Here is a 27,632-nt window from a genome sequence, read left to right on the forward strand (position 1 = left end):
CAATACGATCCCGTGGGCCTCAGTTTCCCTCTCTGGAAAAGAATGGGCTCTGAGGTCGGGTGCGCACGGGGACCAGTAGGGGCAGTCGGTGGTGGGGCCTCCTCCTTCCGGGGTCCCCGCCCACCTGCGCGCTGCCGGCGCCCGGGCCTCCAAGGGTTAACGGAGAAACCCCACGCCCCCTTTGACGGACCTAGCGCAGCCCCCCTCCCCGAATTTGAAAAAGCAGCTCCGGAGCGGGCGCCGGGCCGCGTGGGCGCTCAGAGCTGCGCCGGGTATCTCCGAGCTCATTCCCCGCTGGATCGCGCCCCGCACACCGTCCCCAGCTCTCCGGGGCTCCCCATGTCTCCCTCGTTCGGCGGAGCGGGGCGCCACGGGTCGACTCCTTAGTGGGCAGGCGGATTCGTGCGGGCCCCCATCCCGCTGGCCGAGATGAAGCTTCCCCTCTTCCTTCCCTGGGCTTGCTGCCTCTACGGCTGCACCATGGGCACCGGCTTCCTCTATCCGTACCCGTCCGCAGCCCTGCAGCAGCACAACTACCCTGAGCATGGCCCCGCACCTCCGGGCAGCGGCTACGCGAATCGCCGGTGAGTGGGCCGGGGGAGGGCACTGCCCCTGTCCGGGCCCGAGGAAGGCACCTCGCCCCCTTCCTCCTCTTTCCCGGACATCTTTTAGCCCATTCCTCCTTCCCCTCCCGCTCCCTGACGCAGCCACAGGTAGGAAGGAGGCAGGCGCGCCTTATCCTGGGCGCTCAGGCGGTGGGCACCGCGGGGCTGTCCCCGCGCTCTCCGAGCAAGACGGGCAGGGCTCCTCGTTGGGGGGAGACCACAGAAGCGGAGCGCTAGAGCGAGAGGGGAGCTCGGAGCTCCCCGAGGCCAATACCCCCGCGTTCACAGAGGAGAGCGAGGTTTGGGGAGAGGGGAGGAAAGGGGGCCGTTCCCCGACAAGGGAGCGCTGGGCAGTGAAGGCACAGATGCCGGCCTGCTGATCTCGGCTCTCCTGGGGACGCGCTGAGGAGTCCACTGAGGGCTGCCATCCATCCCGCGTGGCTTCGGACGGGCGCCAAGTGACCTGGGCAACAGGCAGCCTCCTGAGATTTGTGCGTTTAGAAACAGCCCCGGCGGGGCTAATGCTGTCCGGGGAAGAACATGATCCGGAAACAAGGTCCTCGGAGCCGGGGCTCCCTGCACTTCTCGGTCCAATTTCGTTGGCCACAAGGGGGAGCGCGTGCCGTGTCCATAGTCAGCCCTACTGGGTACCTCTTTGGAAGTGCTTTACCTGCAGAGTTCCCCAGGAAGCTCACAGATTTGCCTTCTAATATGGAAGCATTCCCTAGAGCAGCTCTTCTTCTTTTCCTCCTTTCCTCAGAAAGTCAAAAGCTAGAATCGTCTCCTCTGCTTCCCTTAGGTCTCTTCTAAAGATAGCTGGAGGGGGCAGCTGGGTAGCTCAGTGGATGGAGAGCCAGGCCTAGAGAAGGGAAGTCCTGGGTTCAAATCTGGCCTCGGACACTTCCCAGCTGTGTGGCCCTGGGCAAGTCACTTGACCCCAATTGCCTAGCCCTTACCACTCTTCTGCCAACACACAGTATTCCAATTACAAGTATTTCCAAGACAGAAAGTAAGGGTTTAAAAAAAAATGAAGATAACTGGAATCCTAATGAAAATAATGCTTCCTCCCACCCCCTCCCATGCCTCCCCTTTCAGTGCAAAACCTTGGAATCAAGAAATCTGTGCCTGAACCCTGGAGGAACTGGAGCCTTAATGGTACCATTTCATTATGACAGGACATAGAGAACATCCTGGAGAAGTTTCATTGTTCCATTTTCCACCCTGCCCCCACCCCTCCCACTTTTGAAAGTAATTTAAGAAACCTTTCTAAGGCACCGGTGATGCTCAGAATGATGTGCTAACTCCAGGAATTACAGTAGCGCCACTAACACTTTCTAAGCAGATACATACCATAGCGCTTGACCATTGATACCTCCCTATGAGAACAAAGTAGGACAAATCTAGCTTAGAACATGAAGGCTGATCATCTAGAGCAGTGATTCCCAAAGTGGGCACCACCGCCCCCTGGTGGGAGCTGCAGCGATCCAGAGGAGCGGTGATGGCCACAGGCGCATTTATCTTTCCTATTAATTGCTATTAAAATAAAAAAAAATTTAATTTCCAGGGGTCAGCTGGGTGGCTCAGTGGATTGAGAGCCAGGTCCAGAGACAGGAGGTCCTGGGTTCAAATTTGACCTCAGACACTTCCTAGCTGTGTGACCCTGGGCAAGTCACTTGACCCCCATTGCCTACCCTTACCACTCTTCTGCTTTGGAGCCAATACATAGTATTGACCCCAAGACGGAAGGTGAGGGTTTAAAAAAAATTAATTTCCAGGGGGCTATGTAATATTTTTTTTTTTTGGAAAGGGGACGGTAGGCCAAAAAAGTTTGGGAACCACTGATCTAGAACCTGGAAGAGTATGATGGGTTTGGATTGGTTTGCCCAATTTAAAAAACCGGAACTGGAGGGCACCTCTTCAAACTGGAAGGTGATCGAGGGTTTCGAGGATGACAAATGAGAGGACGTCCTCCTTTGCAGAGTAAGTTGGAAGAACCCGACTCCAAGGTGGAACAGAATGAAAACAGACGTTCTAGAAGGACTTAAAAAGCCCTGGAGCCAGAGTATGTTGAGGGGAGAAGGGATCTTAGAATGGGCTCAACAACTGTTTGAATCTTTTGTTACTGCGTGAAGCTAGGAGAAACCACACTGTTATCCCTGTTCAGATTCCCAATACCTGGATGGATAAACTGTGGTTCTGATTCAGGATGGCACCACATATTAATTGTAGGAGTATATAATGAAGAGTCATGAATGTTCCCTTCCCCCTACAGAAAAATCAGGTTTGAGGAATGTTTGGTCTAGTAATACTAGACACTTCCTATCCCCGCCCCCATTCCACTGCCACTCTCTCTTCATTTTTTTTTAAATGCATTTAACTTGGATGTTAAATCACATCTTCCCTACAAGCCCTGTTTCCCAGCCCCCTGACCTTTCACAGTGAAAATCCTGCTGGGAAGCCTGCTGTATTAAACGTTGGCCCTTATCAAATGAGTATTTTTCTTTTGTTACTTGGGGTTCTTTAACAGATCTGATGTTAAAACTCATGTTGAAAATGGCTCACGTTCTCTTTCCAGCTTGTGTGGGAGAGGGCAGCCTCGAAACCTCTGGCCCAGGGAATGCTGGGTAGTATAATATCCTGGGGAAAAAACTGGTACTGACCATCTGGGGTGTGTCCTGGATATGACTGAGGCTCTCCCTGTCACCTGGGAGCCGAGAGACGTGTCTGAATAGATGCCAAAGTCTTCTGATGTTAATACAGAATGACTGCAGAGCACCATATCCTGGGGAAACTGATTTAAAAGCTCGAGTTGACCCTTCACTTTGAAGGAATAAAGGACTTTAAACTTTGGAGAATAGAATCTATAATGCTTCGTTTAAAAAGTAGCAGAGGATCGCTCATTTACCTAGTGGATAACAAGCAGAACTTGACCCAAATTATGGGATTGAGAAAGCTTCTTGAGAAATAGAAAGCCATCTTGTAGGCTTGGCATACATGATTGATCTCATCAAAATCACAATTTAGGGATTTAATGGGATTTTTACCTTCCATCTTAGAATCAATACTGTGTATTGGTTCCGAGGCAGAAGCATGGCCAGGGCTAGATGATGGGGGTTAAATGACTTGTCCAGGGTCACACAGCTAGGAAGTGTCAGAGGCCAAATTTGAACCTAGGACCTTTTATCTTTAGGCCTAGCTCTCAATCCACTGAACCACCTATCTATCTCCAGAGTTTTAGTATCCAGATTAGACAGAGTTGCTGCTCCTGAAAATATTTTATAATCTGATGAGGGAGACAAGATGGATGGACGTTTAAGCAATATTGATGCCAAAAGCATATAAAGAAAATTACATGAATTTGAGGTGAAGATTAGGTTCTTGGGAGCAGCTGGGTAGCTCAGTGGATTGAGGGCCAGGCCTAGAGACGGGAGGTCCTAGGTTAAAATCTTGCCTCAGACACTTCTCAGCTGTGTGACCCTGGACAAGTCACTTGACCCCCATTGCCCACCCTTACCACTCTTCTGCCTTGGAGCCAATGCACAGAAGTTAAGGGTTTAAAAAAAAGATTAGGTTCTTTTTTTTTTTTTTTAAATTTAAACCCTAATATCTTTTTTTTATATGTATATCCTATATTAATTTTATTTGTTACAGGGCTAGGCAATGGGGGTTAAGTGACTTGCCCAGGGTCACACAGCTAGGAAGCGTCTGAGGCCAGATTTGAACCTAGGACCTCCTGTCTCTAGGCCTGGCTCTCCATCCACTGAGCCATCCAGCTGCCCCTTGAAGATTAGGTTCTAAGGGTCCACATGGATTCGTTTGTGAATTGCTTGGAAATGAGGCAGTTTGTGTTGGGTGTTTGGGGTTTTTATCCCTTTTAAAACTCTTTTAGGAATTTGGTACCACATGTTTTCAGAAACTCATAAATTGAGATTTTCATTCAGAATCCCTTTTGGAAGGATTGGCTTTGTGGTCTGTAACCCTATGGATATTTGGCTTCTAGCCTTCATCCTTCAAGCCGTTTTCCTGCTTCATGATTCTTTAATTACTATATGAAATCTAGTTTCTTATGTTTCAGTTTTGAGCTCTTTCCCATTTTGCTAACTTCATGTCTCATTAGTTATCAACAAGAATTTATTAAACATATACCACATGTTATGAACTGAAGCTATAAACTCCAGAATGAAACAGTCCCTGCCCTCATGGAACTTACATTCTATTCTCTAGGAGGAAACAGCACACACAAATAGAAGTACATACAAAATAAATACGGGACAATTTGAGAGGGGAGAAAACGTTAGCTGCTGGAGGAATCAGGAAAAGGCTTTGTAGGAGGAGTGATGTGCAAGCTGAGTTTTGAAGGGATTTAAAGACTCAAAGAGATGAAAGTAAGGAGGGGGTGTATTCCAGGAAGTCCTGCTTCTGCCTTCTCAGTGGTTGCTGCTCCTGCTCTTTCCTTGTTTCCTTATAACAGGACAAAGACTTGGATGTGAGAGGTGGTAAAGCAAAATGTCCTGTTTGGGTGCACCAATGGGCACATTATGGAGAAAATGTCTAGGAGTATTGGAAAGGCAGATTGGAGCCCAGTTGTGATTTAAATGCTAAACATGGAAGAGTTTGTATTTGATATTAATGCTAATAGCAAACCCCTGGAGTTTGACTAGACGAGGGAAAAGGACAGAGTGACAAAGAGCTGAGTTTGTTCTAGGAAAATAACCTTGGCATCTTGGTGGAGGATGGATCATTGAGGGAAGTGACATGTCACGAAGACCAGTTGGAAGGCTCTTGTGCTATTGTCACGTGAGAGGTGATCAGGACCTGAATTAGGACGGCGATTGTGTTAGGAGAGAGAAGGGAGTGGATGAGAGTGCCAATATGGAGGAAGAATTGACAAGACTTAGCAACTGAATAGATATGAGGGGTGAGAGAGACTGAGGAACTGAGGATCATGTAGAGCAACGGTTGGCAACCTTTTTGGCTGTGAAAGCCATAAACGCCTGTGGAAGGAGGAGGATGGAGGCGGAAGGCGCTAGAATATGGGGTGGGGGCACATCCTGGGGCTCTGCCCGGACTGGCCGGTTGGGAGTTGGAGCCAGATAGGGCTCGAGAGCCATACATTGCAGACCCCTGATGTAGAGGTTGTGAATTTGGGTGACTGGATGAGTAGGGAAACCCTTGACAGAAGTAGAAAAACTGGGAAGAAAATAGGGCTTTTGAGGAAAGAATGATTCTAGTTTGGGGCATGTTGAGTTTGAGATGTCTCCAGGACAGGTTGTCTGTAATGTTCAATAGACAGTTAGTTGATGAGGAGGGACTGTAGCTCAGGAGAGAGACTAGATAGGGCTAAATATAAAGATCTGCAGAGAAATAGCATGTAGGTGTACATATATGTATATATCTACAAACAAGTATGTACTCACATAGATATATATGTAAATATAAAAATATATATTTTAGAATTTATATGGCATTTTAATGTTCAAATCCAGGAGTCTTTCCATGGTACCATGATTCTTCTCCTGGGTGTGTTTGACAAATAAGACTCGCGGGGGGGGGGGGTGCTTTCTTGCACTGTGCCCTCTTTCTCAAATGGTTTTAAAGGCTCCCTGGAAGTTCTCCGGTTAAAGGGATTTGACCTAGGTGTGGGATGGAAAAAGGTACTATTTCTTGCAGAAGTTTTTGGAAGCCCTCAATTTAAATGCCTGACAGAGTAGTTCTCAAATCACAGGGCTTTCTCTGCACCCTCTTTCTATTATTTTAAAATCCATTCCCACAATTTTGGGGGCAGGAAGAATATACACACTTGAAACTTCTCTTGTGCCAAACTGGCCCAACACTTCATTAAAGACTACAGAAAATCTGATCTATTTGGTGTGAGCTGGATACCATCCAATTGTGCCTGGAGTAGAGAAAGGGAGCAAGAAATGCTAACCATAACTGGATTTTTGAGAATGTTAGTGCTAAGTGCCCTGGGATTTCTGTGGATGATCATATGGAAATGTGTGCACTTCATCCAGTTCTCATCTTTGAAGATTTGGGAGTCCAAAACCTTCCTAACCTGATCTTCCTTCTCACCTTCCCAAAACTAAATATAACAAGGTTCTCTTTGGGTGCCTTTTCAGAGACCACCATAAAAAAAAAGGCAAGGCGAATTTACATTAATATTGTAATAACCAAAATGGGAAGAAGGCAGACCATAATGCTTTCTTTGTTCATGTGAACAACCGTCTTGATGAAGAATATGTAGTCTGGCTCTGTACCTTTGCCTAGTTCTTGAGGTGCCCTAGGCAATTTGAATTGTTGCCCACTTTGGGTTGATTAACAAAAGTTCAATGAGCTCACACCATATTAAGATACTATACTAAGAACTATGGCAGATACACAGCAATCCTGCCCTCTAGACGTTAACCATCAAGGATAATAGATGCAATACACATTAAAAAAAATCAGGACATTAATTAAATACCTACTAAGTGCTAGGTCTTGAGGTCCAAGTGGGAAGAATCAAGCAGACTTGCGAGGAGCTTCCACTGTAATGGTGATATTATCTATTATCTTATGTTACTTATCAAGGACCATCTAAGAGGTATAGTCAAGAGACTGATCACGAATAGAAGCTTCTTGGGGAAGTCCTCCCATGGTTCTGTCCTCCTCATAAACCTGCCCTTCCTTTCCTTTCAGTTTTCCTTTTCTGGCTCCAAATCTCAGCTCCTCCCTCTTCCTCACTTGCCATATCTGCTGAATGGTCAAACCCTGTGAATCCCACCTCCATAAGCTTTCTGAGATTCTCCTTACCTGCACTATTGCCCCTTAGTTCAGCCCCTCATTTCTTCCTTGGACAATTGCCTCGGAATTTGCCTCCTGCTATTGTCTTTCCCATTTCTCCTTCACATAATTACCAAAATAATCTTTCTGATAGACAGATTTGATCATGACACTCCTCAGTCACCCGTCATGGCTCTCATTTTCTGTAGGACTAAAACTTCTTAGCCTGATGTTTAAGTTCCATGTGGGAACTTAATTTATATATCTATGTCGATATTGATATCAATATTGATATCGATAGTGATATAGATATCGATATCAACACAGATATAGATATAGATATTGATATAGATATCGACATAGATATAGATAGTGATATAGATATTGATATCGACATAGATATTGATATTGATATAGCTATCGATATCGATATAGATAGCAATATAGATATCCATATCAACATAGATATAGATATAGATATAGATTAGATGTAGATATAGATATATAAACTTCTTACCTTCCTTCTGGCTGAGGATCAATACTGTGTATTGGTTCTAAGGCAGAAGAGTGGCAAGGGCTAGTAAATAGAAGTTAAATGACTTATCCAGGGTCACACAGCTAGGAAGTGTCTGAGGCCAGTTTAGACACCAGGACTTCCCATCTCTAGACCTGGCTCTCTATCCATTGAGCACAGTTGCCCCCCTTAATGGACCTTTTTTGCCTTATATATGCATTCTTTTTTTCCTTTCATGCACTTTGTTGCAGTTGAAATGAACTGCAGAGCTGTCTCCTTCCCTCCTCCTTGTTGTGCATTCTCTTATCTGCATGCTTATGTCTGTTTTCCATGCCTGAAATTGTTCTCCACTTTGTGAAATAGTCCTCATTCTTTAAGACACAACTTAAATCCTGCCTCCTTCATGAATGGTTCCCATGAAGATGATTACCTTGTTTTATGGATTGCCATGGCCAAAGAATTAATTATCTACTAGCCAGCCTAGGGCATATTCTCCAGTGTGGTAGAATCAACCAGAACTGAAATTTTCTTAGAACGTCTTGGATTTGTCCTTGCCTTTATATAATTCTTCATTAAGACTATTTGTGGCTTGCCATATCATATCTGCCCTCTGAGAGGCTAAGTTCTTTCGGGGGCAGGGATTGTATCATTTCCCCTGTCTGTATCCCCATCTTGTTCTTTACACATGTTGGGGTTTCATAGATTGGGCGAATTAAATCGTAGCTGCCCTCTCCACCCCCCGCCCTGACAAACTCATGCTGAGAAGACTGGGCACAGGTGATGGGCATGATACGTGTGTGAGCTGGGCAGAAAGGAGAGTTTTAGAGGCTTTGTTCCGTCCCTGGAGGCAGGAGGCAGCAGCTGTGCCCTCTAGTGAAACCAGTCGGCATGGTTTGGCCTGTGAGAAGCTGAGAAGGTTGGAGAGGGGATTAGGCTAGTCTGGACTTTGCTGCCCTCACCTGCAGTTTCCCGGCTGTGTACGAGGGCTCTTAATTCAAGGAGAACACAGACACTGGGACAGGGGAAGCCAAGGCTCCAAGTGACTGTTTTTTCAGTGCCAATTCTTGCTCTCATGGAAGATGAGGCTTTCTTTCCTGTGTGCCAGTGGTGGTCTGGGTCTCTGCCAGTCCCTAACAACATCTGGCATTTTTCTCATTCTTCCTCCTTTAGCAGGGTTTATCTGCCTATCATGCACATCTCTTTTCCTGTCTACAATGATTCATTTGGCTATGGGACTGCCTCAAGGGCTCATTCATCCTAGGCAGCTCCATTTAAGCTGTGATCTGATCCTGCTGGACTGCAGCCTGCCTGCCTGGCCCTTCTCCATTGTCTCTGTGGCTAGTGATGGAAACGAGAGCAAACCTCTCCCAAGTTCCTCATTCAAGGTGAGAAAATGCCTCCCTCTTCCCACCTGGATCTGGATTACTCTGTGTTAACACAGTGTTACAAGGATATGCCCAGAAGTACTTCTGTAAACATTCCCTGACTCTGTCAGGACATGTCACGTCTTTGTCGAGGAAGGAATTCTGAGTGTCATCACTGAAGGATGCTGGATCAGCGTATTAGACCTCTGCGGAGTCCCTGGCCCCTTTGGCCTGCCGCTTGTAGTCATTGTGGTGACTCATCCTTAGCCGCAAGATCTGTGGAGAGGTTGCTAGGGCACCGCTCTGCCTGAATAGGAGGACATGAAGGGTCAATCAGGAAACAATGCTTCACAGTCCAGTGGAAGGAGCCCTAGATTTCAAGCAGGAGCATCCTAGGATTCAGATCTTTGATGTGTGCTTTCTCATCTTGGTAACTTTGGATCTAATCACTTCTATGGGCCTCAGTTTCCTTATTTGTAAAATGAGGTGGCTCTGCTCCCTTCTCAGATCCTAGGACCACCCTGTGAAATATGTTTCTTACAAAATCTCAAAGGCTTACAAACAAAAGAGGGGTGGTGGAGGATAAAAGCAACCGAGGCAGAAGGCTGAAGTTATTTAAAGCTAATGTATGGGGAATTAGTCTAAGCCAGTTGACAAATACAGCTGAGCTGGTTCATCCCTTGCAAAAGGCAGAGCAAAAACTGTTGGAGAGGATCTAAATCTTGCTCAGCTTCTCAAAATGAAAGAAATAAGAGTAAAAATAACAAAAAGTTCCTAAAAACAAGATGAATTAGATTCTCCCCTCCCCTCCAGTTTCCCTTTTTTTGTGGCTGAATGATTTCATTTGCAACAGTCTTCAAACCATGATCTCTTTTACTTAAGTCTTTTGCCAAGTTCTAGTTCTTCTTGGGCAGTTTCTTTGTGAGTTCAAATCCAGTCTCAGACCCTCACAAGGGCTCCTACTGGGGCAAGTTACTTCATTTTGTTTAACTCTGTTTCTTCATCTATAAAATGAGCTGGAGAAGGAAATGAATGACAAGCCACTCTAGAATCGTTGTCAAGAAAACCCTAAGCCCTGTTTGCCTCAGTTTCTTCATTTGTAAAATGACCTGATGAAGGAAATGGGAAACCACTCTGGTATCTTTTTTTTTTAACCCTTGTATTTTGGTGTATTGTCTCATAGGTGGAAGATTGGTAAGGGTGGGCAATGGGGGTCAAGTGACTTGCCCAGGGTCACACAGCTGGGAAGTGGCTGAGGCCGGGTTTGAACCTAGGACCTCCTGTCTCTAGGCCTGACTCTCACTCCACTGAGCTACCCAGCTGCCCCTCTGGTATCTTTGCTAAGAAAGCTTGCCTCAGTTTGCTCATCTGTAAAATGAGCTAGAAAAAGAAATGACAAACTACTGCAGTATCTTTGCCAAGAAAACCCTAAACCCTGGTTGCCTTAATTTCCTTATCTGTAAAATGAGCTGGAGAAGGAAATGATAAACCACTTCAGTATCTTTTCCAAGAAAATCCTAAACCCTGTTTGCCTTAGTTTCCTCATCTATAAAATGAGCTGGAGAAGGAAATGGCAAATCAGTCTAGTACCTTAGCCAAGAAAATCCAAATGGGGTCAGACTCGACTGAAACGAATGAATGACAAGCTGGCATCCCAAGCATGTCTGTCTGAAGCATTTAATTCAACATTTAGTTTCAGTGTGTTTTTTCTTCTCTGATTGCTTCCCATGAATCACTTTTGCCTCCCAAATAAAATAGGTGCCCTTTCCGGCCAGGGATCTTGCCTTATTCTTCTTCATCCCTCCCAGGGCTTAGAGCCAGGGGCCAGAAATTGGGGAGATGCTCAGGAACATTGTGAGCAGTTCTCAAAGATTAATAATCATAGAGCAGGTGTCGAGATTCATGGGCAGAGTGAATTTTCTTCCCAGGAATTTTCTACCGAGAACTCGTTGAGGTGGGATTATTATCCCTGCCTCATAAATGAGGAAACCCACACTCAGAGCCATGAGGTCACGCATCTGCTTAACGGATTGAGTTGGAATTTGAATTCGGATCTTTCTGAAAGGCTACTTGTTGTTTTTCTCCTGGTAAGCTACAGAAGTGACTGAATTCAAAACTTGCTGGCCATTTCTGTGAACCAAGACTTGTTCTTACAGGGTCTTGAGCTTGGAGGGACCTGGAACGTTTGTTCTGGCATCTTCATTTTTCTAGTGAAGGAATCTCAGGCTAGGAGAGTGGACCTGATTTATTTGCTCCTGAAGAGCAGAGCTCAGGACTCCTGATTCGAATCCCAGGATGCTTTCATGACACCCCATTTTACTACCTCAGTGTTCGAATGAGGAAAATCTGACTAAGCCAGCCATCCGTGAAAGAACAGCTGAATTCTGGCCCTGGTGCCATCTTGGGGTTGATCTGGTGACAATAGGAGCCCTGTTCAGTTGGGGATGCGGCGCTGTCCATCCTGGGGAGAAGGCTTTGGCAGAACTCAGGTCCTCAGAGCACATGGAAGATGACTTTTGTTTTCAGTCACTTGGTGTCACGGCCGTGTTTTGGAGTGGGCGGCCGAGGCTGGGGCTGAGACTAGGGCAACCAGATGCAGGGACAGCTGGTTCAGCTCTGGAAACAGAATCTGCCCCCTGTTAATCACAGAGCAATTACCACGCCTCAGTGGGGAATAGAGAAAAGGGAGGGAGTCTATGTTACTGCTGGCCAGAAGTTGGGTATTCAGTGGGCTCAGATATCAGCCCATGGCTGCATCCTTTTGGGAGGTGGCAGAAAGAATGAATTGACTTTGGTCCAGCGGGAGTGTGAGCAGTCTTCTCCTTCTCTGCTGTTTGCTGCCCCGTCCAGTCTAAATAAATAAAACTTGGCCTTTATCAAATGAGGAAAAGATCATCCACAAGGGAAATAGGTGAACCCCCAAGAAGAGCTTGCAGTACAAAATGGAGGGGGGGTTCCTTCCAGAAAGAGCCGATCCCCAGGTATTGTGTGACAAATGGGGAATTTGGACCAAATGTTGGTGTTGAATTTCCACTGCCAGGAAAGAGTAGAACTGGGGGAAATAAATGACAAAATGGATTCGTGGCCCCATCAGCCACAGGTGGAACCTACCACAGCCAAAGTGGAAGCCTGGAAAGCCAAATCGAAGGGCAGTGTGGGGGTGGGGGGCTGTTAGCTTCAACATGGGATGGAAAAGCACGAGGGGTCCTAGAACTGGACCAGTTCCGTCCTCCAAAGTGATCCCAAACTTCTACTCAAAGTCAAGCTTTTGGCATCACCTGGGGCATCGCCAGAAGCAGCAAGCCTTATGGGCCCCAGATGGTGGTTAGTCAGGGCTGGAACCTGCTGCTGCTGCTGCTGCTGCTGCTGCTGCTGCTGGCTTCTTGCAAGATAAGGTACTTCCAAAAGGCAGATTCTGGGAAATGAATAGAAAGTTTGCTGTTGCTGTTTTCCCTGTTCTGAGAAGAACCCGCGGCATGCAAGCACCCAGAAAGGGTTCTTAATAGACTGAATAATTAGCCTGGGAAATCTGGGGGCTTGGCTGTAGGGCCATGACTGCTGCTTACAGGCCTGTGGCTCTAGCTTTTGCTGAGCTTTTCTGGGTAATTTCTCTGCCAGTAATAATAACGGATATGTCTGTAAAGCTTTAACATTTGAACAGTGCTTGGTAGCTATTAATCAGCAGATATTTTTGAGGGGCAGCTGGTTGGCTCGGTGGATTGGCAGCCAACACAGAGATGAGAGGTCCTGGGTTCAAATTTGACCTCAGAACTTTCTTCACTGTGCAACTCTGGGCAAGTCACTTGACCCCCATTGCCTAGTAGCCCTTACCTCTCTTTTGCCTTGGGACCAATACTCAGTACTGATTCTAAGATGGAAGGTAAGGGTTTCAAAAAACAAAATAAATAAATATATATTAAGCACTTACTGTATGCCAGGAGCTGAGCCAAGTGCTGGGATAAAAAAAAAAAAAGCAAGACAGACCCTGCCCTCAAAGAAATTGCAATCTAATGGGGGAGGCAGCATGCTAACAAATCCATACAAATTAAGCTTTAAAAAGGATAGGAAATGGGGCAGCTGGGTAGCTCAGTGGAGTGAGAGTCAGGCCTAGAGACAGGAGGTCCTAGGTTCAAACCCGGCCTCAGCCACTTCCCAGCTGTGTGACCCTGGGCAAGTCACTTGACCCCCATTGCCCACCCATACCACTCTTCCATCTATGAGACAATACACCGAAGTACAAGGGTTAAAAAAAAAAAGGATAGGAAATAAGGAAGAGAAGAAAGGCCCTGGAATGAAGAGCAATGGAGAAGACTTCCTGGAAAGGGTGAGATTTTAGTTGGGACTTGAAGGAGTCACAGGTATGGAAGTCAGTAGTCCGAGAAGAAGACAGAGAGCATTTTAAGTATGGGGATAGCTAGAGAAAAGGTCCAGAGCTGAGAGATGGAATGCTGTATTCACAGCCAGTAGGTCAGAGTATGTGTCAGAGAGTAAGGTGTGAGAAGACTGGAGAGGTAAGAGGGGGGTGGTTATAAAGAGCCTTGAATGCAATCTGGAAGGTGATAAGGAGCCACTGGAGTTTATTGAGTAGGAGAGAGCACGACTGGACCTGCACCTCAGGAAAATTTAGTGGCTGAATGGATGATGGAGTGGAGAGAGGAGACTGGAGGCAGGCAGACCCCACGCTCCTCCCTCATGCAGGCTGTTGACATAGTTCTGGTGGGAGGCAATGAGGGCCTGCATTAGGATGGTGGCAGTGTCAGAGGAGAGAAGGGAACCTGTCCTGGAGATGCTGGAAAGGTAAAATTGACAGGTCTTGGCAAAAGCTTGAATATGAAGGATGAGAGATAATGAGGCATCCTTGTGAGTATGAGGGACTGGGAGAATGGTGGTGTCCTCTCCAGTGACAGGGAAGATAGGAGGGGACAGAGACCAGACATCTCAAAGTGGGTATCTAGTTTGAGATATCTGAAAAGACAGTTGGAGATGCCAGCCTGGAGGTCAGCAGATTGAGGGAGGATAGGCAGGAGAAATATCAACTTAGAAATGGTAATTAAATCCATGGGAGCTGATGAAGTCACCCGCTGAAGTAGTATAAAGGAAGAAGACAAGAGGACCTATTATTAGAGGGCATGAGCTAGATTATTATCCAGCAAAGGAGACAGAAGAGTGATCAAAAAGATAGGAGAAGAATCAGGAGAGAGCCAAGTCCCGAAAACCTAGAAAAGAGTAGAAAGGGAGAATTAATATAGAGAGGTCAAGGAGAATGTGGATTGGGAGAAGGCTATTGGATTTGGCAACTGGGAGATCATTAGTAACCTACAAGAGAGCAATTTCAGTGGAATAATGTCTGAAGGCAGATTGTATGGGTTTAAAAAGAGACAGAGCTAATGCACTGTTGGTGGAGTTGTAAACTGATCCAACCATTCTGGAGAACAATTTGGAACTCTGGCCAAAGGACTATAAAATTGTGCATATCCTTTGATCCAGCAACACTAATACTGGGTCTATATTCCAAAGAGATAAAAAAGTGGGGGTAGGACCTATTTATACAAAAATATTCTTAACAGCTCTTTTTGTGGTGGCATGGAATTGGAAATTGAGGAGATGCCCATCATTTGGGGAATGGCTGAACAACTTGTGATGGAATATATTACTGTGCTATAAGAAATAACAAACAAGATGCTTTCAGAAAAGCTTGGAAAGACTTACATGACCTGATGCAAAGTGAAGTGAGCAGAACCAAGAAAACATTGTATATAGCAACAGCAATACTATATGATGAACAACTGTGAATGACTTAGTTATTCCTAGCAATATAGTGATCCCAGACAATCCCCAGAAGACTGATGAAAAATGCCAAGCAAGACATGGCAAGAAGAAATGCTTACTTAATAGGTGGGAGGGAATGTGAGAATGAATCGGTTTCCTCATTTGTAAAATGACAGAGTTGAATCAGATAGTATTTAAAATATTTTCCATTCTATGTATGAATAGCTGAATTTAATTTAAATATAGATTCACAATTATTTGTTACAGAATCATGAAGAAAGCCTGTGTTTTACTGTTGTCACTCCCCTGCTCAGCACATTTTTCTAGTGGCATAAGCTTTCTGCTCCCCTCCTTGAGAAAGGGTTTGTGGGAAGTTCTTTCTTTTTGCATTTTGATGCTTATTGATTCTTGAATTTACAAGCCTGGAGAACATCTTTAAATAACCCAATGTGTAACTCAGAAGGAGCAATGATCCCATATGAGTTTGTAAATTTTACTTGGCGTTAACACTTGGTGACAGAAAAATGGAGTGACACTTCTTCTAAATAGCAGCACTGCTTGAGGAATGGGGTGACCCAGAGAGTCACACATGGAAGATTGTTTTGGGATAGGGCCAACCTTACAGTGGATGGCGTCATTACCTTCATCAAATACTACTTTTTGTTGTTTCAGCCGTTCAGTCATGTCCGACTTTTCATGACCCCATGGACCAGAGCTATCCATGGGGTTTTCTTGGCATGAATACTGGAGTGGTTTGCTATTTCCTTCTCCAGTGGATCCTTTTGCTAGTCAATTAGAGGTTACATGATTTGCCCAGCTTGGAAGTGTCTGAGACCAAATTTGAACTCAGTCCTTCCTGACTCCAGGCCCAGCATTCTATCCACTGAACCACCTCATTGCATCTTCAGATACTTACTTGGCACCTTCTTTGAGAAAGACTCCATGTTAGGTGCTGGCATTATTAGTCATTTTCGTTAACTCTTATTAATATGTGAGAGGTTTGATGGTTAGTCTCTCATTTTGGGTGAGATATGTAGAAAGTGTGTGTGTGTGTGTGTGTGTGTGTGTGAGAGAGAGAGAGAGAGAGAGAGAGAGAGAGAGAGAGAGAGAGAGAGAGAGAGAGAAGGAGAGAGAGAAAGAGAGAGAGAGGAAGAGAGAGAGAACAGAGGAAGGAGGGAGAGAGAGAAAGAGAGAGAGAGAAAGAGAGAGAGAAAGGGAGAGAGAAAGAGAGAGAGAGAGAGGAAGAGAGAGAGAACAGAGGAAGGAGGGAGAGAGAGAAGAGGAAGAGAGAGAGAGAGGAGAGAGAGAAGAGGAAGAGAGAAGGAGAGAAAGGGAGAGAGAGAGAAAGGAAGAGAGAGAGGGAGAGAGAGAGAGAGAGAAAGAGGAAGAGAGAGAGAGAAGGAGAGAAAGGGAGAGAGAGAGAAAGAGGGAGAGAGAGAGAAAGGAAGAGAGAGAAGAGGAAGAGAGAGAGAAAGAGGAGGGAAATAGAGGGAGAGACCTCTTTCTAAGCCAATCCTTTGTCTCATGCCCCCATTTCACTAGAAGCCAATTGCAAGGCAAGGTGTTTCTTGAGCTTAGGTCCCAAAGCTGGCTGCAGAGTGATCTGCTCTCTCATTGGAGTCCTTAACTCAACTTCCAGCATTAAGAAGTCTGAATCACGGGAAGCTGGTTAACTGAAGGAGACGTGCATACAGATGCTGGCTCTCTCACAGAGACCAAGGCCTCTGGACCCTTCTTCCCTTCTGACCATGCTAGCCTCGTCTGGGACAGAACTTCCCATCCTCGGTTTCCACCTTTTCCTTCTCCCGATTTCCCTTGCTCAGGCTTTCTCAGCTTGACCTATTAACGAGAGCCTGCTGTGCAGAGGTCAGGGTAGCAGACCAGCTCTGGTAATGGAAACCACATCAAGGGATGGTGAGGGATGGGAGAAACAGAAAGACCCAGGCCCCCAAGACCCAGCCAGCACAGATGGCAAAGAAAAACAAGGGGTTTGTTTTCTTCTGTGAGAGGCCCTGGCTGTAATACAGCGAATGAGTCACTTTAGATCACATCCTATGCCTTTGAATGTGCACAAACATGGTATACCTCTTCCCTTTTGTTAGGTGCTGATTATGCTTTTCATGTGGTTAGCTTTATCTCCTTATATTGTTCAGCTGTTTCAGTTGTAGCTGACTCTTCATGACCCCATTTAGAGTTTTCCTAGAAGAGATCCTGGAATGATTTGCCATTTCTGCCTCCAGCCCATTTTACAGGTGAGGAAACTGAGGCAAACAGGATGAAGTGACTTGCCCAGGGTCACACAGTAAGTGTCTGAGGCCCCATTTGAATTCAGGTCTTCTTGACTCCAGGGGCCTTAGGCTGAATATACTGCATCACCTAACTGCCCTACCTAGATTATAAACACTTCCAAGGTAGGACTTATATCTTAGATTCTTGTATCCCGCTGTGTTGTGCATGCAATGGGCACACATCAAATGTTTTATTGATTTCATGAATAAATTCACACAACAGAGTTACTGATGTAGGAGAAGGAATGTGAGATAGAAGACCTAGGACTGAATTTCAGCCTCACCATTGCGTGCTGGGGCATCTTGGGTATTCTTTCTTTGGTCCAAGTTCCTACATCTGTAAAATAGAAGGTGGGCAGCGGGGAGGAGAAGGGAGGAGTCTAAACTAATTGACCGTTAACCTTCCTTTCACCTCTAAAATCTTGTCATCTAATCACTTGACAAGGATCTGGTCACCAAACCTCGGGGCATTCCTTATTTTTCTGGGTGTGTTTGTGTGTGTGCGTACACATGTGTGTGTTTCTTCTTTTACTAGCTTTCTGGGTAGCTACAAGCAGGCCAATCAGCCTGTGGTCATTCTGTAAAATGAGGGCATTGGACTAGATGAATGAATGAATGAATGAATGAGTGAATGAATGAGCATTGATTAGGTATTACCATGAGCCACATGCTCTGTGTCAAATGCTGGGGATACAAATACAAGCAAGAGCATCCTCAAAGAGCTTACATTTGAGAAGGGGGAAGACTGCATATTCAGGAGACCTAGAATTGGAAAGTTGGGAGTTCTAGTGGGAGAAATAGGAGAGTGAGAGAGTGTTAAAAACCTAGAGCCTAGGGTGCTTGGGCAGCCATCTCAGTTCTAGAAAGCAGAATAAAGGCCATCTTGTAGCTGGTATGGCCAGGAGGTAGCATGGTGGCCAGGTTAGAAGTGGCCGTAAAGAAGATGATTTCCAGGAAGGACTCTTCTATTTTTCATCTCTAAAGCTTGGCAAGTGATTTTTGCAGCCCTCATTTCTTCTTGGGCACCCTAAGAGGGTCTCCAAGCTTTGTTGTCAGGAGATGGCTTATTGTTTAAAGAGAGGGGTTAAAAACCCTCATTCCTAAGGAATTCTAACCAAAAAGCAGAACAAAACCACTGTAGGGTTGATTAAAAGAAACCTTTGGAGTCAGAAAACTGCAAGTCAGTAGTTTTCAGCTTTTTCATGTGTGACTGTTGGGTGGCCCACTCCAGGGTATTCTCCAGCTTAAGATGGAATTAATTTTCTCTTTCAGTTCCACGGTGAAAGCCACAGACAAATGAAACTTGCTAAATAACTTCTTCTACTAAAGCAGAGTAGTTAGAAGACTGCAGACATGTTTCTGGGCCAAATGTCTGCAAAGTAGAATCCATTCTAGGCTGGTTCTCCTAAAGAGCACCATGGGAACCATCTACCAAAATTACATGGGAAGAAAATGTAAGGGGTGGAGAGGGGAAAAAATGGGTTCTGCAGTACCCAATTCAGATCTTATGGCAGCCTCTTTCCCCTCATTTGCTAGGGAAAACTTGTAATTACTTTTCTCTGATGCCAAGTCTTTCCTGAGGCATCCTTAGGAGAGCTGTATTATGTTGAAGAGAGGGAGCCAACTGGGAGGCAAAGAGGTGAGTGGAAGGTGAGTGGCTCAGCCCCAGGAGCATCTGCCTTTAGTTAAGGAAGAGCACAAAGGAAGCCCTTGTAAGTGTGTCGCTGAGACCAAATGGGGCACACACGGTTTCCCCTCTGAGGTTCTCAGGCTTGGTGAAACTGTCAAATCTTTATTTGAATCTTTGTTCCCATGGATGGCTATTTTCTGGTGGAATAACTGAGTTCTAGGGCTGGAGGGCTTTCCTAGTGTAAGAATTAAATTTTAATGGTTTGACCAAAATATATGAAATTTACAAATAATATGATAGTTGCTGATTCAAAGTATCATTGCTTCAAAGTCGAAATGATTTTAATAGCTTTTATTTACAAAAGAGGTGGAAAGAGTGAGAGCAGAGAAATACAAAAGGGTAGAGAAGACATTAGCCCATCTAAATAAATATTGCTCCAGTGTTCGACTCAGCTAGGACTTGTTGACCTTCAGCTGGAATTTAACTCTCTCCAGAAGACAGGAAGGGAAAGCCAGCTATCCACTCATCCAAGTATCCTCTAAGAGGCACGTCAGGATGGTGACTCCAGCTGAAGGTGATTCCTGAGGCCCACTTTCTTTTTTGAGCCAACATTCTTGAAGTTCAATTCCTTTCTTGAAGCTGAATTCATTCTTGGAGTCAACTTCCCCAGCCCCAGAAATTCAGGGCCTTTTATATTGGCTTCTTGTCCCTTCCCCTTTTCACAAGGGCCAATCACAGCTTCCAAACTGCCCAGCATTTCCCAGGGGGCAGTGTTTGTGGGAACCACTTCTCACCTTCTGGAGAGGTGAATACTCATCAAAAGGGGTTTACAAGGGGGCAGTTGGGTGGTTCAGTGGATTGAGAGCCAGGCCTAAAGTGTCCTAGGTCCAAATCTGGCCTCAGACACTTCCTAGCTGTGTGACCCTGGGCAAGTCACTTGACCCCCATTGCCTAGCCCTTACCACTCTTTTGCCTTGGTGCCAATACACAGTATTGACTCCAAGATGGAAGGTAAGGGTTTAAAAAAAAGTGTTCACAGATTCCTGGCTGATTGAGGTAAAAGGTGGAGAGCTCCTCCACCTAGTGCTAAATAGGGTGTTCAAGCTTTTGTTGATTCAATTAGAAAGTAGACAAAGAAGAGTTGATCCTGTCTTCACAATCTGGTGAGGTACCAAGTAGGGGTACTTAAGTTATTGTTAACCAAAGTGTTAATTCAAAATAGACAAAGGGAATAAAGGATTCCCTTTCACAAGTATAAACTCAGAATGGACAAAAAGAACAAAGAATTCCCTTTTACAATAGAAAGGCATCTTGGTTACTGCCCAAACTTCTAGCAGTGTTGCTCCCAAATGACCCCAGATAATGTGGGCTACTCTGTTTTGAAAAATCTTAAGAGTGGGTAGGAGATCTCATAAACTCTTAGAATCCTAAAATTTTGGCAACACCAACTTAAACACCTTTATGGTTACAGTCAGGGTAAAACTACTGAAAACTGAAAAGGATCTAAAATCAGAAGTGTGTGGCCACAGTTCTGGCTCTCTGGAAAGGCCATGTAGAAAAGGCCTTAAAGTCAGAAGACAACACCAGGATTTAAATCTTGTCTCAAGAGCTAACTGGTTGTGTGACTAAGGGTAGGTCACTTCCCCCTGAATATCATCTATAAAGTGAAGGTGATAACAGTTGTACTATCTATCCCAATTCCAACAAGGTTGTTTTAAGAATCAAATGAGATAATGATAATATACAAATAGCTCAGAATACCTATTTTTATGGTTGTAACTGCCCCTCTGTGGCATCTATCTGATCAGGTTCATAATGCCAAAGCTTTGTAGATTTAGACCTGGCAGGGCCTTAAAGTCCATTGAGTCCAACCTCTCCATTTTACAGATGAAGAAATGGAGGCCCAGAGAAACCAAATGTTTTCCCCAATTCTTACAGGAAGTAAGAGGTCCAAGTGAGATTGGGTTTAGGTTCTGACTCCAAATCCAATTCCACTAGCAACTGAGTCACTTTCCCACCAGCAGCGCACAGCAGAATTGGGTCCATGCTGCACATGGATGCCATCTTTAGCAGGAGTTCAGGTGGCTCATCTTCTCCTGCTCTCTTGTCTTATTCATGAATAAAGATTTTTCATAGATATGGCATCTCTTTCTAATGAGTCTAGGAGTTTCTTGAAGGCACAGATTGTTTTATCCTTCTCTGAGTCCCTCATATATAGGGTCTTGTCCACAAACCAGTGGTTTTCAAAGGATGGGAGGTAAATTTCACTGGGTGTGCCACAAAATTTAAAATGTCATATTGTTGCTGATGAGAGATTTCCATATAGATGATTTTATTTAATATAAATTTTACTTACCATATATTGGATTCATGAAATAAACAGTTGGCCAATTACAAGTCTTACTGCAAATGTCAGATCATGAACTCACAAAGAAGGCAGCCCTCATAGATGGAGAACTGCACATGGACCAGTCTCCCCTCTGTCCTGTGGTGTTGGCAGCTTAACTGTTCAACACATAATGAATCATCACTGCAAAGAATATTGGCTGCGAGGGGGAAAACATATTGTTTGGGCTACAGTAGATATCTGGTAAACATTGATGATGTGAGAGGGGGCCGTGTTTGGTCTGCAGAGCACGCTTATACTTTTTAGCCTCTTTCCATTACTGAGAACTGTGGTTACATGCTAAACCTCCAGTTTGGTTGAAATTTCCTTTTCAAAGCTCTGTACCATTCCATAAAAATAGAGGATAAATAACAATCAGCAGAGATGAAGGACTTCACAAAGTTTATTGCTGGAATAGCCCTGCTCTGCTAACTTGTCGTCACTGTGGGCAGACTTTCATTCTGGGCAGACTTGCAAAATGTCTAGAAATCTTTCCTGTTCTGGAACAGGATTTAGACAATCAGCATCAAAAACAGCAAGAAAAGAGCAGGTCTTATTTAGAAAACATCTCAGAATCGTTTTTAATTTTTGAGTTGATGGGCATTGCCTGGAATAATAATTTTTCCTGTTGATTCTATCTACTCTATCCTTTTAATGATGGCTGCCTTATTTGTAATAACTTCCATAGGTTTTTCTGTAAAATACAATGTGCTCTTTTATTACCTATTATCCAACTTCTTCCAGAATCACAAAATTTCAGAGGTGGAAGAAATTGCAGTATCTGTTTCATCAAATTCACATTCGAAGAAGAGAATCTTGATACTTTCCTTGAAAAATTATCATTCATTCTTGACTTGAAGACCCTGAAGGGCATTCAGTTTGGTCAGAGGTGGCCCAGTCCACTTGTGAGCAGAGCTGATTTGTGGGAAGTTGTCCCTTAAACCAAACACAAATCGATCTCTTTGCATCATGTATCTATTGCTCCTAGTTTTGATATCTGGGGCCAAATTGAACATGGTAGACCCCTCATTCACGGGGTTGTGCTACAGATGCTTGAAGACAGTTACCATGGGATTCTTCCTCTCCCCCCCAATACTAAGTTTCTTCTTCAGGCTAAACACCTCTGCTTCCTTTAATAAAAAAGTTCTTGACTTGGAGTCTGTGAGCTTGGATTTTTATTTTTTAATTTACTTAAAATTTATTTTTATGGGGGCAGCTGGATGGCTCAGTGGTTTGAGAACCAGGCCTAAAAACAGGAGGTCCTAGGTTCAAATCTGGCCTCAGACACTTCCTAGCTGTGTGACCCTGGGCAAGTCACTTAACCCCCATTGCCTAGCCCTTTAACAAATAAAATTAATATAGAATGATATATAAATATATAAAAGATATTAGGGTTTAAAAATTAAAAAAAATTTATTTTTATTATCATGTAAAACCCATTTCCATATTGGTCATTGTTGTAAGAGCACATTCATACATAACCAAACCCCCCAAATAAAAGCATAAATACACTGATATAAAAGATATTATACTTTGATCTGCATCCATCCAACTTCAACAGTTCTTTCTCTGGAGGTGGATAGCATTCCCCATCATAAGTCTTTCAGGATTGTCCCAGATCTGCATTACTGAGAGTAGCCAACTTTTCATAGTTGTTTATCATACCAAATTGCTGTTAACTGTGCATAATGCTCTCCCAGTTCTGCTTATTTTGCTCTGCATCAATTCCTGTAGATCTTTCCATGAGCTTGGATTTTTAAAGAAATCTTTTGATAACATATTTCAAAATTATTGGCTTTCCTGGTAAACCTGTTTATTTATTTGAATTTAAAAATATGATCCTGAAAAGGGGTCCGTGACACTAAAAAGATTAATAAGGCCCCTTGTTATCTTGCTTTTCCCTCTCTGTATATCCCATAGCTTCTGAGTTCCTTTCTTAAAATGTGATACCCAGAACTGAGCACAGCATTCCAGATATGATCTGACTAGGACTGAGCATTGTGGGACTTCCTATTTCTGTCACTGGTGTTACCTTGCAGGCTCACAATGTCCAAGTCATTTATCTCTGATTTGTGGGAAGTTGTCCCTACTTTTCCTTTCTAATTTGTTGCTATGGTTCTCTCATAACAGTTCTCTGATCTGTCTCCTCTCCTCTCAAATGACCACCACTCTAGGTTAAGCCCTTATCACTCTTTGCCTAAATTCTTACAATAACCTTCTTATTCATCTCTCTACCCCTCACACTTTCCTCTCTCCACTATATCTTCTGGTATTGCACAGGTATGACCTGGTCACTCCCCTGCTCAGTAAACTCTAGTGGCTTCCCATGGCCCTAGGACAATTGGATAAGCATGCTGTCTATCTGGCTATTTAAGTTACCAAATAAGAATGTTAAGTAGTTCTGGAGTCCTGATAAATGCCTCTACCTGCAATTTAAAGCCCTTCACAGACTGGCTGTAACCCACCTTCCCAAAGGTAGCCAAGTTATCGTTCATGATTTCTTTTTATATATGGTATGATCCAATCACATTGTTCTATCATGTTTGACACTCCATCTCCTGACAATACCTTGGCCCAGACTGTCCCCCATGTCCAGAATGCCTGTCTGATTTAACTCTGTCTTTGAGCGTCTCTGGATTCCTTCAAAGCTCATTTCATATCCCCTTCCCACCCATTCCTGGTAGGCTTTCCTTGTTTTTTATTTTTATCCTTTGACTTCTTGAATTACCTTATATTTATTTTACATATATTTAAATGTGCATGATGTTTTCCCTGAATAAAATGGAAATTCATTGAAGATAGAAACACTCAATTTGTGTTTTTGTGTCTCTAGCCCAGGGCTTGGCCCATAGAAGGTATTTAATAAATGTTTGTTGTTTGATTGACTGTTACCTTATTCCTGGAAGCTTTACCTCTCCTAATGTAGTTCAGATCTTCATCTGTCCTCTTGATTGTCTGGAGACACACTGTTGACCAAATTTAACCTTGGAAGCTACCAGAACCTTAGATCTTTTTTCCCCCAAACCGCAGCCATTCTTCCCTCATCTTACTTATGAAGTTGATTTTTTGAACCCAAAGGTAAAGACTTTATATTTATCCTGATTAAGTGTGACCTTATTCCACTCATCATGGTGCTCCAGGCTGTCAGGATTATTTTGGATCTTGATCATTATGCAACAAATTGGTTATATTTCCTCCGTTGTCATCTGAAAATGTGATAAATATGCCTTCATTCAAGGTACTGAGAAAAATGATGAACCACATAGGCCTTTGCATAGATTTCTGGAACAATTCACTGGAGGGGAGAATTCCTTCTAAGTGGACAGAGCCATTAATGGCTATCCTTTGGTTCTGACTATTCAGCCAAATCATACTCTCCCTAATTACGCTGTTGTCTACTTCATATCCCTTCCTCTTTTCAGTAGGCATGGCATTAATGATTTTTATCAAGAGTTTTTCAAAAATCTAGGTAAACACTGTCTTTAGCATTTCACTTTTTTGCCAGCTTAATAACCTTTCAAAAACGGAAATGAATTTAGTCTGGCATGACTTTGTTTTTTGATGAAACCATGCTAACTAACTCTTTGTGACCACCACATCCTTTTCCAGATATTTGCAGATCATCCCTTTAGAAATGCATTTTAGAATTTTGCCAGGAATCCAAATCCAAATGGCTGCCTGTGATCCGAAGACTCTATGACCATTAAGAGTTCACTGAAAATGGCTCAGTGATGATGATGATGATGGTCTGGTTGTTTCAGTTACCTGGGCATAGGGTTTGCCAAGATCTGATCACCCTCTGGGCAGCTAGGTGCTTCATTGTGCTTTCCTTACTTGTCTTGAATATTATTCCCTCAATAGGTATTTTATTTAATTTTTATTTAATTTTATTGATTAATTGAGAAAAAATTTCCATGGTTACATGATTCATGTTCTTACCCCACCCCATCTTCCACTCCCCTCCTATAGGCAACACACAGTCCCACTGGGTTTTACATGTGTCATTGATCAAGACCCATTTCCACATTACTGATATTTGCACTGGGGTGGTCGTTTAGACTAGAATCTACATCCCCAGTCATATCCTCATCAACCCATGTGATCAAGCAGTTTTTCTTCTGTGTTTCTGCTTCCACGGTTCTTTCTTTGTATGTTGAAAAAGAAAATACTGGGAATAGGGGAATAACTGGGTTCCACACAAACTCCCACATCTCACAAAGGGAAGGACTGACAGGTAAACACAGGAAAACCAAATAGGGATGTGAGGTTTGGGAAATGACAGTTGGTCAGTTAATTGACAATCTATCAGCCAGGGAAAGCCAGTGATGCAAGTAGCTTCTAGATTTGGCTTCTTTATGGCTTAGAGGAGTCAGGAAGTACAAATAAACTGAGTTTATTGATATAAACAAGGGAAATGGAAGAGAAGGGTTTACTACATTATGGAATAACCCAGATGACTTAACTAAACTAAGGTCTAAACTAGAATAAGAGAGGGCTGGAGAGGTGGGATTCTCACTACACTTGTCCATGGTGCTCCAAGATGTCACAGATTGCACAGGAACCAGGAACAAGTCCTATACACAGCCAGTTAATCCACAAACACTCTAGGGAATAAGGCAGATAAATCTGCTGTCCACCAGCAGATAACCAAGACCTTCCCTCTACCTAGGCCATGATACTTGATTGAAGGTATCTTCTTGCAGTGAAATCCCACTCTGTCAGCTCCTTGGATACTTGACAAAGCTGGACCACACAGCCAAGACTTCCTTCTTTCAGCTTGGCCAAACCCACTCTTTCTTTTCAAATCCTGGCTTTATTCCATTATGGAGTGTCCATGAAGTCCAAGATTTCTTCAAGCTGTCATCTATTCTGCCTTATCTTAAGTTTCCTATTTTCCCCATTACAATGTGGATAGTGTTCTTTCTCGTAAGTCCCTCAGAAATGTTTTGGATCATTGCAGAGAAGTCCATTACAATTGATTGTGCCACAGTGTAACTAACTGTCTCTGTGTATAAGGTTCTCCTAGTTCTGCTCCTTTCACTCTGCATCAATTCCTGGAGATTGTTCCAGTTCACATGGAATTCCTCCAGTTCATTATTCCTTTTAGCACAATAGTATTCCATCACCAACAGATACCACAATTTGGTTAGCCATTCCCCAATCAAAGGACATCCCCTCATTTTCCAAATTTTTTGTCACCACAAAGAGTGTGGCTAATAAACTCAATGGGTATTTTAGAACTGTTTATTCCCTTCCAAAGAACATCATCTTTGGTGAAGGAAATAGAAGGGAAATGTTATGAATAAAAATTACTCTTGGAGATTTTATACTAAATTTATAAGTATTTATTAGTAAAAAGAAAGAGAAATAAGGTTTCTAGTCTTTTTCACTTAAAAAGTCCCCAGCTGAGTTAATTTTGCTCCATTAGGTCCTAGATTTTTCACGGGCCCTGGTCTATTTCACAAGCGAGGGACCAGGGGACTCACAAATTAGGCCAGACAAATTAAGCCCAGCCAGAGAGCCAGCTTGAGTTCAGGGAAGGGTTTGGAGCCCAAGAGACCGAGTTCCCAGATTTTCTGCTCAGTGTGGTGCCACACTGTTTGCCCAGTGATGGTTTACATAAATAAGGACGGGGATGGCAGAGGGAGATATCCTTTCATAAGCCCAAAAGATGGCAGGGAGAGCACCCCAGCCTGCTTCACACACTGGCTTTTCAAGCTCAGTCTAAACCCTCCCCTAAAACAAAAATTAGTTAAGAAGGTGATCATTCAGTGGCACAGAGTGCTGCTTTCTATGAGTTGGAGGTATAATTCTCCAGCATAACTCCTTGAACTTACTAATAAACATGGGCTTTTACACATGTATTTATTTCAAAGCACATGTGTTTTTTATTTTTTAATTTTAATTTTTAATTTTGAGTATTTTCCCATAGTTTCATGTTCTTTCCCTCTCCCCCAAATCTCCCTAAGCCCCCTTAGCCGACGCACAATTCCACTGAGTTTTACATGTATCATTGATTAAGAGCTAATTCCATATTATGGATAGTTGGACTAGAGTTATCATTTAGTGTCTACATCCACAATCGTATCCCCATCAGCCCATGTGTTCAAGCAGTTGTTTTTCTTCTGTGTTTCTCCTCCCACAGTTCTTTCTCTGAATGTGGCTAGTTTTTTTCTCATAAGTCCCTCAGCCTTGTTCTGGATTCTTGAATTGCTGCTAGTAGAGAAGTCTGTTATGTTTGATTGTACCACAGTGTATCAGTCTCTGTGTATAAAGTTCTCCTGGTTCTGCTCCTTTTAGAGGTTTTCTGCATC

At 43.8% G+C, this 27,632-nt stretch overlaps 1 protein-coding gene across 1 annotated transcript in view; it reads left to right on the forward strand.

Moving 5' to 3' along the window:
• The first annotated feature begins 429 nt into the window (after nucleotides 1–429).
• The window catches only part of COL26A1 (collagen type XXVI alpha 1 chain), a 271,604-nt gene continuing 244,401 nt past the window's right edge, over nucleotides 430–27,632 (forward strand). The window contains exon 1 of the mRNA XM_044675635.1: nucleotides 430–584. Coding sequence (XP_044531570.1) covers nucleotides 430–584 — 155 coding nt within the window. The remainder of the gene's footprint in view (nucleotides 585–27,632) is intronic.

The sequence above is a fragment of the Gracilinanus agilis genome, chromosome 4, assembly GCF_016433145.1.
Source record: "Gracilinanus agilis isolate LMUSP501 chromosome 4, AgileGrace, whole genome shotgun sequence".
Classification (NCBI taxonomy): domain Eukaryota; kingdom Metazoa; phylum Chordata; class Mammalia; order Didelphimorphia; family Didelphidae; genus Gracilinanus; species Gracilinanus agilis.